This window comes from Clarias gariepinus, unplaced genomic scaffold, assembly GCF_024256425.1.
Source record: "Clarias gariepinus isolate MV-2021 ecotype Netherlands unplaced genomic scaffold, CGAR_prim_01v2 scaffold_33, whole genome shotgun sequence".
NCBI lineage: Eukaryota > Metazoa > Chordata > Actinopteri > Siluriformes > Clariidae > Clarias > Clarias gariepinus.
In genome coordinates this window covers 30001-44529 of record NW_026521000.1, presented here as the reverse complement: position 1 = coordinate 44529, position 14529 = coordinate 30001, and the positions used below count along the sequence as shown (strand labels likewise).

The 14529-nt window shown below is 45.1% G+C and overlaps 1 protein-coding gene across 1 annotated transcript in view; it reads left to right on the top strand.

Moving 5' to 3' along the window:
* Positions 1 to 213: 213 nt before the first annotated feature.
* The window catches only part of LOC128517062 (rho GTPase-activating protein 26-like), a 42121-nt gene continuing 27805 nt past the window's right edge, over positions 214 to 14529 (top strand). Inside the window, exon 1 of the mRNA XM_053490826.1 lies at positions 214 to 788. Coding sequence (XP_053346801.1) covers positions 635 to 788 — 154 coding nt within the window. The 5' untranslated portion in view covers positions 214 to 634. The remainder of the gene's footprint in view (positions 789 to 14529) is intronic.

Below are 14529 nucleotides of genomic sequence, written 5' to 3'. Positions count from 1 at the left end.
ATATAATATAATTTATGTATTATTTTATTATTATTAATCACAAATAATAAAAGGTTCCTCTTCAGAACAGACGAAATTCCCGCTCCGCCATGACGTCACGGCTCTCGCACCGAACAAGCTTGGAGTTCGCCCCGCCCTCGCGTGGTTTTCCTGTCGGATTGGCGCGCTTTGAATCCCGTCCTGTGATTGGCTGGGGGTCCGTCAGTCACCGGATGAGCGGGCGGCGGTAGGTTGGAGCGGCGGTCGGTCGGGGGGATCGAGGGGCTTTAAACGCGCAGGGAGGATTCCGCTCTTCCGCATCATCATCATCATCACCACCTCCTCCTCCTCCTCTCCCTCTGGTCTCCCTCAGGTCCTCCTGCAGTCTCGCGGGCCGGCCGGAAGTGGCGCACTCTTTGATGTCGCTGTTTGTTGTTACTTAGTAGCAGCGTGTTGCAGCGCGCGCGCGGGGGGATGAGACAATGTAACGCTGACTGCCTCTCTGACGCGTCGCCAGTGTGTGTGTGTGTGTGTGTACTCTCTCTCTCTCTCTCTCTCTCTGTGCACTCTGATCACCCCCCCTCCCCCCCTCCTCTCCCTCTGATCCGCTGATCCGCACCCCGGGGCAGTTGGCGGTGGCAGTAGCAGTGGCAGGATGGGGCTGCCCGCGCTGGAGTTCAGTGACTGTTACCTGGACAGCCCTCAGTTCAGGGAGAGATTAAAGTCTCATGAGCTGGAGCTGGACAACACCAACAAGTTCATCAAGGAGCTGATTAAAGACGGGAAGGCGCTGATCCAGGCCCTGCGGAGTAAGTCCTCTCTCTGTGTGTGTGTGTGTGTGTGTTTGTGCTGTTTGGGTGGAGAGAGCTCTGATCCGTATCGCAGTAGAACCGTTGAGTGTGTGTGTGTGTGTGTGTTGCAGCGCTCTCACACTGACTCGGTTATATCGTTTCTCACACCTTCAGCACCAGGAGTGTTTCTCCACTGCACAGCTTCATGCACTTAAACTCTAGCTCGTTTTCTGATTTTACACTCTTTGCATTCTTATTCATATAAATATTAATCAGTAGCAGGACACCCTTTTGTTGTGTGTTTTATTCCCCGGCAAATGTAAGATCTGTTACAGGAACAGCGTGCTGAACACCTTCTCCGTTTAGAGTTAGATATAACGTTACACAAGTAACATACATAAGTAAGAGGCGGGAGGGTGGCATAGGGGTTAGCATTGTCGCCGTGCAACTCCAGGGTCACGGGTTCGATTCTGTGTGTGTGGAGTTTGCATGTTTTCTATATGCTTGGTGGGTTTACTCTGGGTACTGCGGTTTCCTCCCACATTATAAAGATATGCAGCTTAAGCTAAATTGCTAGGGGTGTATGAATGATGGATTGGCACCCCGTCCAGGGTGTACCCCAGCTCATGTCCCTAAGTCTCCTGGCATAGGCTACACGACCCCCTGTGACCCTGTATATAAGATAAAGCAGTATAAACGATGAGTGAGTGAGTGAGTGATGAGTGAGTGACAAGTACATTGGAGTTGTCACTTACAAACCAAAAAGTCCAAACCCTTCTGTAAAGGTTTACCTCTGACTGTTTCAAAGTGCTGACACTGGAGACTCCTTCCAAAAATAGGTAAATATTTTTAAAAAATCCTGTTTAACTGAATCCTCCAGATACACACAGAGGTTTCTCTACACTTTTTTCCTACAATTTCTGCTTTGTTCATGTGTGTATTGTTGTGAGTGTTGGATAAGAGACCTGACGATGTCACACCGAGTTTTGTTGCAGAAGCACAGACAGGCCAGATGACAGGGCTCGCTGTAAGACCACTAGCCTGTACTGCAGCCTGTTATGTCGACTCTACAGACAGTAAACAGAGGCGAGTGTTACCTGCGTGCTTATAAACATGCAGTGAACCTTCTATTTAAACACACACGATGAAAGACTCCTGTCTGTACCATATTCATTACACTCCCCGTCTGCAGCCATGCCACTGTGATGTTAAACACGCGTCTGCAGTGTGGTTTGGATTTTTTAATTGACACTAAAGTCCAGATGATGAGACAGGGCGGTTACTGATTCACGGAGGGAACGATGGCCGCGATGCACGATGCACTGAATAACAGGAACACAGAACCTGCAAGAAAATATTCTCTGAGCTGCGTAGGCAAGTCGCAGGTTATTTATAGGAATGAATTCTCTTTTTTTATGATTTATTTGCATTTATTTATTAAAACTTGAATTAAATGAGTTTTTTGCATTAAAGCAGACAAACACCCTCCTTTTCCCAGACTTGTCGTTTTATTAAGAAACCACAAAGAAGCATAAACTCCTTTGTCTTGAAGACGTCAAAAACATAAAGTTACGGCTTCACGTCTGACTGTAACAAAGCCCTGACACTGGAGACTCCTTCCATAAAATGCCTTAATATAACCAATCAGGTCAATGCATTTATCAGTACTGTGCTGTAACAGTGTAATAATGCACTTATTTCTTTGAGTAAAATTGCAGCTGAATAATGAACATTTAGCAAAACGAAGGCTGTAATGTTTCAATTGAAACTGCAACGAATATGACTGTCTTGTATTTGAGATTTACTGTAAGTTAGACATAGAAATGACGAGACCTGAGAATGAAAGAGATGTGAGCTCAGTGAGATGAATTAGTCTAGTGTGTAAAGCCGTTCAACAGAATGCTACTTATTGTTTTTTTAAGTGTAAACTTTGACCTTGGCCTGTTTTCTTCTCCGCTCTCACAGTCGTGTCAGTTGTTTGTCTTCCAGAACTTGTTCAGCAGCTCGGATCCCATTTCCATGTGAATTGTCTTGTTTCTATCTCTGTCACTTCAGCTCACGGAGTCGTATAATGTGTTAATTACGGTATCACACGGGTTCGTTATCTTTATAAACACTGTGTGAGTTCCAGAGTTACAGCTGACGGTTTAACTGCAGTCCGGAAGTGTTCATGGTTTAAGACAATAACGTATCAGGTTAATATGAAGTCATAAACTCCTCGTGCTTTTCACTCACACACAGGCTCATGAGGGACTTTCAGCCGGTTGTGTTCCAGAAGTTTCTCCCTGATGGTGTGAGTGTTCGAGCATCACAAGTGTGAGATGTATTTATTTCCTCAAAACAGGGAACTGTACAGTGTGTGTGTGTGTGTGTGTGTGTGTGTGCTGTCCAGTCTACAGTAAATCCTGCTAGAATCTCATTTAAAGCAGTGAAGTGATATTTTATTTATGGTTAATGTGAGCGGCTTGTCGACACGACGTCATGTTCTGAACTCAGAGTTTTGGGATTTTGGGATCCTCCCCTACATTCCACTACATTGGAATAAAATTTCCAAGTTTTCAAGAAATTTCCAAGATTCAAAGTTTACTGAAGTGCACCGTTATCCCTTCAGCTTCTCCCGTCTCTCGACTCGACTGGCACTGTTTCATCCAGTATTGGTTCTGGTTTGGGGTTTTGTCGGATCTCACCGACATCGTTACAACTGAAATATTTCAGGTTTGTAAAAAGGGTTTAACGTGTACACAAAAACAACCATAAAAAGCAGAAATGATGCCAATCTCTTCGATCTGTTGTCAGATTCTGTGAAGTGGTTTGTTATAGTTGAGTTTCATTTGATTTTCTCTTCCTGCTGATAGAGAGATGTTTGAGATATCGGAGTGAGAGATCTCCCAGAACTGGAGCCAGTGTTTGTCTCTACAGAGCACGTCCGAACTTCAGCCTGCAGACAGGAAGAGAGCGGAAGATAACCGGTCTTATAAAACTGTAATTACACCAGGCTTAGATAAGGACACTCTCTAAGTTTGAAAAAGATTGAAAAACTTCATAAAATACACGCTGCTTTACTGTCTGATGTCCATCAGTGTGATTTCAGAGATTCTCACGGCACTGTTTCATATTGCTGTATTATATATGCATTATTCTATAACATCCTATTATATATAATATCGTATCTATTGAGTTTGTATCTGGAGTCTGATCATCAGAGTGACATCATCAGTATTCGCTCAATGAAGGAAGGTTGTTAAAGATCTGCTTAACTTCAAGGTAGAACAACGCTTCTATAAGTTTAGTCTAAGTGTGGGGACTAAATGGACATTTGGTCTAAGTGTGTGTTCATGTACATGTGTGTCTAAGTAAAGATGTGTCTTATCTTTTGAAAGAAGGACCTTCTGACATCACTGTCCGTTTTATGAGGATCTAAAAAAATTAACTTCAATAAAGTCACAATCTCATGTGTAAATTAAGTCTGCTGTATTTAAACACGGGTGAAGTAACAGTCAGGAGACAGCAAGGTAGGTGTGGAAGAACCTGACTGTCCTGCACAGAGTCCTGACCTCAACCTGACCCTGAACACCTTCTATACACGGTTAGACAGTAGAGACTTCAAGCCACGCCTTCTCATCCAACATCAGTGTCTGACCTCATAAATGTGTTCCTGGAAGAACGGTCAATATTCCCATTAACACACTGGGGAAAGCCTAATGGACCTCGCTTTGTGCACTGGTGCGCAGCCATGTTTGGAACAAGTATGGTTGTTTCTCAGGAGTTGGGCTCGACCCCTTAGTTCCAGTGAAAGGAATTTTCAGCATCCCCAGACATCTTGGACAATTTCATGCTCCCAACTTTTTTCAAGTTTAGGGACGGCCCCTTCCTGTTCCTACATGACTGCGCACCAGTGCACAAGACAAGGTCCATAAAGACATGAGTGAGTTTGGTGTGGAAGAACTCGACTGTCACAATTGTGCTTCTGGAAGAACGGTCAAAAATTCCCATAGACACACTCCTAAACCTTGTGGAAAGCCTTCACAGAAGAGTTGAAGCTGTTAGAGCTGCAAAAGGGGCGGGGCCAACATCATATTAAACCCGTTGGATTAAGAACTGGATGTTACTCAAGGTCATATGCATGTGAAGGGGTGGGCCAATACTTTTGTTAATATACTGTATATCACATGACTTTATGTATCATGATGTACAGGAGAAAGTAGTGGTCAGTGGTGGTGATGGTGGTGAGCGTTGTCTCCTCACAGCTCCAATCTTCTCCATGGAGAGGGTTTCTCCGGCTCCCTCAGGTCCTCCGTGTCTCCTAAAGTTATATCGCCTGGTTTTTTTCTCCTGTAGAATAGTGTTTGTTCTTTTGTTCAGGATTCATTAATATGTCCATCATGTCCCCTCTCTCGGTTGTCCTCTCATCTGTTCATTGAAATTCAAAAGCCGTGACCTGCAGCTATTAAAGCCTGACATGAACTCACATCATTTCTCCACAGTGGAACTTTTCCCACCAAGGAATTTCTAGAGGATTTTAATGTAAGCTTTTAAAGGTCAAGCACTTTCGTTTAGGCGTCCTGGCAGAGGCACACACTCGATCTTAATAAGATAATGAAGGAGACGTGGGGGAGAGTGAGAAGAGAGAGAGGGAGAGAGAGGGAGAAGGGGACGGGGACAGCGGGGAGACGGTTAGCTGCGTCTGTAGTCGTCTCCATCTGGAAGAAAATCTACACCAAGTCCATGGTTTTTAAAACCTCTGGTGTTTAACCAGGAAAAAGGAAGTGAGGTTCACTCGCTCGCAGGAATCTTCTGCCAGCCGGCGACGGAAAAATGTCTGAAGAAGTATTTTCTGATTCCCGTTCTCCTCCGTGGTGATGAGTGTGATCGCTCTGGGTGGAGGAGGAGGAGGAAATATTCGGCTAAGATAGTAATGGGGAAGGAGTGTAAGAAACCATTCTCACTGCAACACACACACACACACACACACACACACACACACACATAAAATGTCATTTAACTTGGTCAGGACTTCCTGTTTTTTGCCCTCCACACTCTTATTGGGTGGCCGGTCTTACAAAAACACACTCTCAGCGTCACACCAGTACTGGCGAAGTGTCCGGCCTGGTCTGCAGTGCTGATGAAGAAACACTCTGACTTCAGCTTCCTGAATAATGAGGAATCTCTGAGTAGACACCAGGTCGTGTGTTTTGTGTGTTTTGCATTTACAGCATCCTGAAAAAGACGTCCATCGTGTTCACAGTCAGAGTTACAGCTGCAGGTGCCTTTCTGACTGACTGGATTTTCAGGCTTTTCCTGATACACACACACACACACACACGCCTGAACATGAAACCCGCTGACTCTTGTGAATCTGACAGAATGTTTTAATCACGCAGCCGCGACTGCAGGTTCTGAATGGCGTCCCCAAACCGTCTCACGACACGTGCAGCTTCAACAGCTTCTGATTTTAGTGCACAGTGAGATCTGAACCATGTTGATATGAATTAGAGGGTGTGGTCTATCTGTAAAGGACAGAACAGATCATGTGAGAGCAGGAACTGCACTCTGAGACCTGACTCGGGTTCCTCAGCGTGTTGAATAACGTCCTTCTGGAATAAACACGTGATCGGAACAGGAAGTCGATCGGGCGGCTCATTGGGATTAAAAGCGTAGAAGCCCAGGACCCTTTTAGGGCCTTTTAGGAAACTTGAAGTGATGCTACTTAGATCCTCTTTGAAAGTTATTGAATCCTGGAAGTGGGAGTAGATGTGTTGGAGTGACGTCTCATTACTCTTTGACCTCCATCTGCTTTGTGTTACGACTCGTCAGTTAGACTGTGTTAAAGTTTTTAGTCTGAACACCACACATCTATTTACATTAGACTCTTAATGTGTGTGTGTGTGTGTGTGTGTGTGTGTGTGTGTATTAGTTTTAATCTAGCTAATCGCAGTCATAGTCTGTGATTAATCATTATTTTAAAATACTCAGATCGACGTGTTTTATAAACGTGCGGTGTTGAAATAAAGAAATACAGGACAAGCTGGTTAGAGGAAACAGATTATGCAGTTTTATAACATCTTAAACATCTACATTTAACAAACATCAGTTAAAATCTCTGGAGTGGGACCGGTGCTGCGTACAGTGACGCACCACACTGGTGGGCGGGGCTCGAACCCAGATACTCAGATCTGAAAATCACCAACCTGGAGCCTCAGCCGCCTGAGCCACCGCTCACACACCTTACACTTAATGTGTTCTTGTACAAATAGTTCTCTTGAGTACACTCAGTTTCCTCAGTTCATCTTATTATCCGCCTTAAACGCGCCGCTATCACACACAGCCAGGTTTCATTTGCATTAAAGACGTAATGTTTTCTAGATTAATGACGTGTTAGCGTGTTGATGATGACATCACTAGTGTATCCACACCACACGTTTGCAGATTATAATTCCTGACATGAATCAAGTTTTACTCCAGCCGTTCCAAGGGTACGATGAGAGAGTTTTAGGAAGTGAAGAAGAGTGCCGTGGTGTCTTTCATTAAACAAACGTCTCTACGTTTCCTTTTTTTGTCTGTAGTTCTGTTTAGTCTGTTGTTTGGAAGATTGAGTTAAACTGATTTATTAAAACTTTGGCCGGCGTTGTCGGGTGTGTGTACTGTATATAATCTCCTGATACGGACTCCATCATTCACGTCGAAAACGCCGGCCTCCCAGGAACTCCTCTAATGTCCCAAACATGTGGAAATGTCTCGGAGCGAGGTGATCAGTGTTTGTTCATGAGGAGTGTATGATCGCTCACCAGCTGTTAATCCAGCTTATAAACAGCTGTTTCTTTTCGAGCAGTGTGCAGATGTTCCTGTTCGATGTAAACCTGCTCCGGAGAGACGACTGGATTTAATATTTACTCAATACAGAAAGTATGCGATCCCGTCCAAGCACAAAGATCAGTGTAGTCTGGAGGAAAGCAAACACGTCCGCAGTCCTCACGTCAGCGCGAGCCGATCCCTGATCCCTCTCGGCGTGAGCCGCGTGAGCCGCGTCAGGGAAGTGCTTAGTGTTCATGTTCTAGTAGATGATTCGTCTCTCGCTACACTTCTTATCTCTAGATAACGCTCTGGCATAACGGTGTGTCTCTGTGTGCTCTGAGTGTGTGTGTGTGTGTGTGTGTGTGTTACTAAGACGCGCTGGTTGTTGTCTCTTCTTCATTATCATTATACTGAAAATAGACTTGACCTTGGGGTGTAGGATAGGAGGCGCTCACTGGGAGTTATTGGACTGATTGAGGAGGCGCGTTAACATTCCCGGATTTATCACTGCGCTATTGAAGGCAGTTTTCCGACAGGAAGTGTGTGTGTGTGTGTGTGTGTGTGTGCTTTGTGCTGCTTTGTGATTAGTGTGTATGAGGCCTTAAAGGACACGTGTTAAAAAGATGTTTTAAACACCGTTAATAATTTCCTCCCGCTGATTTAAAGGTGTTGATTAATTTCCTATAGCTGCAGCTGCAGGGTTACTGTAACACACAGGTGCACTGGGTTTAGAGCTCTAATGTCTCAGTAGCAGCGGCTCGCTCAGAGGGACGCCTCAAACGCCGCTTACATCAGTGTCAGACGTCCTTTAGTGACGTGGTTAGTGTTTCTGTAAGGAGACGTGGTGCTAAGGGAAGGAGTCTCCAGTGTCAGCACATTATAACTCTACATTTATCACGATAAAATACACTTCTGTTTTTATACATTACAGCTGTGGAACTCTTTTTTTTTTTTGGGAGTTGTCTGTAATTTGATCTTTTCACGCCTTTTGTTCGTGCTGTTGTCGTCATCATTAGGAGCCGCATTAGCGTCGTGTCTTTCTTCTCTGGAGTTGAATGCGCGCCTTTGTGTCCTCGCGCTGCTCTTTGCTCCTTCCAGCGAGTCTTCATGAGCAGTGTGCTGGAAGTGGCTGGACAATAGTGCAGTGTTTCCAGAGATGGAGAAGAGACGAGGCGTGTCTGTGACCCGCCGGGTTACACGGCTCCGACCCGCTTTCTGTTCCGCGCTCTCTCTCTCAGGAGTGTTTATAAGTTCTCCGAGACGGGGCAGGTGAAGAAGAAGTGTAGAGAGTGGAGACTGGACTGGAACAGAGTTCATGAAACGAGTCGACTTTAAACCAGAATGTACGTACAGTACGCCAGGCCAAAATAAACACAGAAAAGTGTAAAAGTGTCGGATTATTGCGTTATATAAGCGCGTGAAATAATAATGAGGAATGTTTTTGTGGAAACGATGATCCTGCGTTTTATCCCATTAAGAGAGTGTTGAGATGTTTTTCCTGGACGTGAGTGAGGACATTCAGACTCTCGGTCCTGCAGCTTTGACAGCCACGTGGTTACATAATCAAACACTTTTATTGCATTTGAATAGAATCTTTATTATTCTTTTATCACTCAGTAGCTGCGTACGGAGCCCCGCCCCCACTGTGTGTGCGTGTGTGTGTGTGTGTGTGTGCTCGGGGAGGATATTCTGCGAGGTGGAGCCAGTACATGTGGTGGACCTCACGCTGCAGGTGACTTTGTGAGGATAAAGTGAGAATGATTAGCCAGGGTCATGGGCGTGCCCTTTAGGAGAGATCACATGCTGCGTCACACACCTGAGCGTCACACACCTGAGCGTCACACACCTGAGCGTCACACACCTTCACTTCTCAATACCGAGAAACATGATAGAGGTCGGACCGGGTACCGAAGATCAGTACCTGGAACTGTTCTGTTCTAACAAGTACCAAGTTCCTTCACAGACTCATGTGACATCATAAAGGAATAAAACCGATGAGAAAACAGAAACCCTGTTAAGTCTGGCCCTTTAATCAGCATCACTCTGCTCACTGTCACATAATTATATAATATTGTTTTGGTTAAACGGAGATTCTAATAAATTCTGTCCTATTATGCGTCTCCTAGGTATCATGATATTTAATAATCATATTTTTAAAATTTAAAATGATGTATTAGATTTTTCTTACACACTTGAGTTGATAGTAAGTCATTTTTTTAATAATAAAAAAATGCAGTGATGCTGTTTTCCAGGCGTTTTGATGGAGAATGATATGTTTGTCACGTGTCTCGGCCCTGCCTGCCGCTACACACGTTTACGGTGTGTGTGTGTGTGTGTGTGTGTGTGTGTGAGAGAGTATGACTTACTGGAATTAATACGTGTAGTTATAAAGAATACACTTCACTTTACACACTTTAACATCTCCGTTAAAAGGTTGTACTGTACAGACTGAATTGTGAATTCTTTCTTTTACAGTTTTCGATTTTATTTATCAGCTCAGGTTTGTGTAAAGGAGTTTTTAACTTCTTATTGAAGTCACAGTTCCATTGCTTTAAAGTGCAATTAAACATTGATTTATAATAATAATAATAATAATAATAAATTGTTTCTTTTTTATGAATCAAAACAGTTCCTCTACAGTCCTACAGGTGGCGTGCTCCAAACTGTTAACACATTGACAGTTAGCACTACAGGTGAACCACAGAATCGCAATACAATCGGATCGACACCGAGGTATTGCGATGGTATCGTATCGGTCGGCCCCCGGGGATTCCCGTCCCTCAATAATAATAATACAAAAAAAAACATTTATAAAAATATGAGTTACAGTGTGTGTGTTGTCCTGATCGATCATGTCTTTATGTTTTTAGTGGAGTTTTGTCCTCACACACTGTAGTCCGATGAAGAAAGACATGATGGGAACAAAACATGTAGAAATGAGATGAAATGAGTGTGAAATAATTCCGCCGTATTTCGCTCACACTTCCTGATTTTGTGGTAGAAGCTTCTTAAAAAGCACATTAACCACGGAACCCACAGCAGCCCGAGTCAGTTCTGGTCAGATGTTCTTCCGCGGTCAGAATCAATACCGTTTTGTTCTTCTCCTCTAAAGACTTGAGTGAGACGACCGGATGCAGCAGATGGACCACCGACGCCTGCGTGATGAATCGCCTCTGTTCTCTGCTCCGTATCTGTGATGAGGCCCAGATTAGCGCTCTGTGTGTGTGTGTGTGTGTGTGTGTGTGTGTGTGTGTGTGAGAGCTTGTCGCTTGTAAAGAACTGGCCAAGCCAAACACACCGCCTCGCTCTGATTGGGAGTGTGAACTCCAGTGAGATCTCACTCCTCACTCCTCCGGAAGCGTCTCACTCCGCGGGTCACATGATTCCGTGTCAGAACTCAAGCGCGACGCTTCTTCTGAGGTGAAACGCGAGCCGGGTTCCAGTCGAGGAGCTGATGACTTTTGGCAGGCTGGAGTGAAACCCAAGTGTGTGATGAAGCAGCTTCTCATCCGGATCATCTTCATCATGGAGCTGATGAGGCCGCGTGGAGAGCCAGACGCCGTGATTACACGCAGACGAGCTAAACACAGACGGTATTAATGTGTGGAGGAAACGGTTAGGCTCTGCTCACGGCTGCTCTTTAATGTTCCACATGAGGGCAAAAGGTCAGAGCTGCTCTTTTCACTCCCTTTGTCTTTTCGTTCACTTCTATTCACCTCTGACCTCTGACCTCATTTTCACCCAGAGGACTGCCCTCACCGGGGATCCCCTCTTTACTGTAAATCCCAGTAGATCAGCAGTTTGGGAGGAACTCGGACCAGCAGCCTCTCCGCGCTCAGAGTCACTTTAATCACATTTCTTCTCCATTCTGATGCTCGGTTTGAACTTCAGCGGATCTTCTTGACTCCAGGTCTACATGGTTAAATGCAGTGTGTGCCTTTATAGACGTCTCGAAGTGTGAATGATGTTAGCTTGCACCAGCAGTACCCGTGTCACACACGCTACCATGTTCCACGCGCTCTCATGCTAATGAACACCGCCTCTCTTTAGAGCAGCTCATATCTCCACACCACATCCCCTGAACCTCACCATCATGTAGATGTCATGGTTAGATGTGGTTTGTGCAGCGTCGGTCCTGGCACGAGGACGTTACTCACCATCATATGGTATGAAGGTCGAATGATACTGAAAACACACACATACAGAAAGGTCCCAAAGTGTCCGGATTTAGACGGGCCTGCGCTTGCTGATAAGAGACGGAGACTGAGCGGGTTCAGGGTCAAGCTGAAGGTCGTCCTCGGGGATCGGACTCGCGGAGACACGTGTTTGGAAACTCATCCTTCACTTGGTGTTCTGAGAAGTGGAAAGAGGAACTTGGAGAAATCTGAAACTGTCAGTGTTACACATTGGGGTCACTTCCTCAGACAGGGCAGAGATATTTCCATATTTATGTTATGGTGCGGTGATGCAGCCTTGGGTTTGGGTTCCTCACGGCCACGAAGCTGCTGCAGCTGCAGGCTGATACACACCCCTCTAATCCCTCTGCAGCCTCCAGAACAATGAGAGCCACCTGCTACTGAACAGTTTAGGACGTGAGTGTGATCCTGACACACACACACACACACACATGGTGCTGTGGCCTTGACTAATGTGATGCGTGCAGGTTGTACTCATTACACTCAGTGAACAGAAACATCACTCATGAGCTGTGTGTGTGTGTGTGTGTGTGTGTGTGTGTGTGTGTGTGGGTTGCAGCTTAGACTCCGTGTCACAGCAGAATACTGTAACTGACAGCACTTTCAGATCAGTGTGTGTGTGTGTGTGTGTGTGTATAAAGGTGAACTGGTGGGATGAAAAACACAAAACCGAAAGTAGTGATCTGAGTGTGTGATCTTTTCCTAAAGCCGTACTGTAGAGGCGTAAATAAAAGCTTTTCACTTTAACAGCGTGTGGCTGTGTTATGGTGGATGTAGCGATGTTCACTAGCGATGTTCACTAGCGGTGTTCACTAGCCGTGTTCCCTAGCCGTGTTCCCTAGCCGTGTTCACTAGCCGTGTTCACTAGCTGTGTTCCCTAGCGATGTTCACTAGCCGTGTTCACTAGCCGTGTTCACTAGCGATGTTCACTAGCAGTGAAATGGATCCTTAGTTTGGAACGGAAACCTAAGTGTGGATCAGATCATTGTTTTTGGTCACAGATTGTATTTCTTTTTGTATAAACATATATAATTTTTTGTTTCATTTATTATTTGTAACTTAAAGAAGTCTTAAAGCAAGTCGGTGGTATAAAAACTACGTTTAAAGTATCCAGTGTTTAAATACAGTCGTAAATTAAATGCAATATCAGGCATAATGATGATGATGATGATGATTTTATAAAATGCTTGTATATGATGATGAAGACACACAGGCCTTTGTTTCATTTGCTGCTGTTAAGCGTAGAGATACTCATCATCATCATCATCATCATCATCTTTTGATATATTTACACTCCTTTCTTTGATATATCATGTGATGGTGGTACTGTTGATCTTTTGCTACAGTGTGAGTTCCAGTTGTACAGATGTTATAGAGACGATGTTTTGTCCTGGTTTTTACTGGACTGGGTGTGGTTTCAACACTTCACTGGGGGATTTTGCTGGTTTGACCCAGAACATGGCTAGACAGGGTTCGAGGCGGCAAAAAATGCAATTAATCGGTGCAGAAAGTTTGAGCACATTGACGTGTAATTTGGAGAAGAATCCGGCCAAACACTCTGAACAAACACTTAATGCTCGGGGGATCCCTCTGAACTGTAGGGGGCGATCCGTACACCGCTAGTGTTCACGCTACACAACCGCTCGCAGATGAAGCTCACACACACTCCACACTGTTTCTCTGTGTGACTTCAGGAATTGTGTGTTTATTTGTGTGTTCAGGGGTCCACTGCGTGTGTGTGTACTGTGTGTGTGTGTGTGTGTACAGTGTTCAGGTCTCTGCAGTGTAAACGCTACTGGACCTGTAAGGTGTGACCGCGTGATAAATCAGACTTGTGACAGTTACAGTGTGTCAGAATTCTTTGGAAATGTAAAAAGTGAAAGTTTTCATTATCAGGTTTTTTTTCCCACACGGAGGCCATCAGGGTGTGTATCCGAAACCCTCCGCATGCCTTCCGACTGATTCACTCTTTCTGCCTTTTCTACCTCCCTTGTCATCTTTCTGCATCTCTTACTGGCGTCCCAGGAAACGAGCAGCGATCTCGCCCAGCCGCAGTGATCAGGGGGCGTGTCCGCTGCTCTAACCTTCTTTATCTATACAGATTTAAACAAGGCCGCCTCCTCGGGCCCGCTTCCTGCCGCGGTGCATTCCAGGCCGCCCTCGTGCTCAGAGACGGGGCAGGTGTCTGCACGCCCAGACCACATCAGCCCTCCGTCACCTCCTCCAAATCTGTGAACAGTCTAATGCTGAAAAAGCTGCAACATCTGTATTTACTGGAGCACTGAGTGCAGCTGCTTTGTGCCAGTTTGCACGTTTGTGTGATCTGTGTGTGTGTGTGTGTGTGTGTGTGTGTGTGTATTACTGATGGGAGTCAGTTACTACTTCATAATCAATCAATTCTTTTCCCGGACCGCTAAGTAAACATTGTGGGGTTTTGCTTCCAAAGCTCCAGATCTTCCTATACTTTCAATGTAGTCCTGAGGAATAAGTTCTCCAGGGTTCCTGCAGGACGTTTGTGTCTCTCATCATGTCCACTCCAGTCCCTGTACCTGAGCCGTTTCAGAGGAGTGTGTTTGTGTTTGTTAAGCCACACAGTGACCTTTAAATCATTCAAGGATCAAAACATCTAACTTAAGTCCTGAGCCAGTGAGAAACAGGTGCAGATGATGAGAGATGATCAGGAGGTGATGATCAGGAGGTGATGATCAGGAGGTGATGATCAGGAGGTGATCAGTAACTGCTGATGCTGATGCTGAGGGGTTGGAACAGAC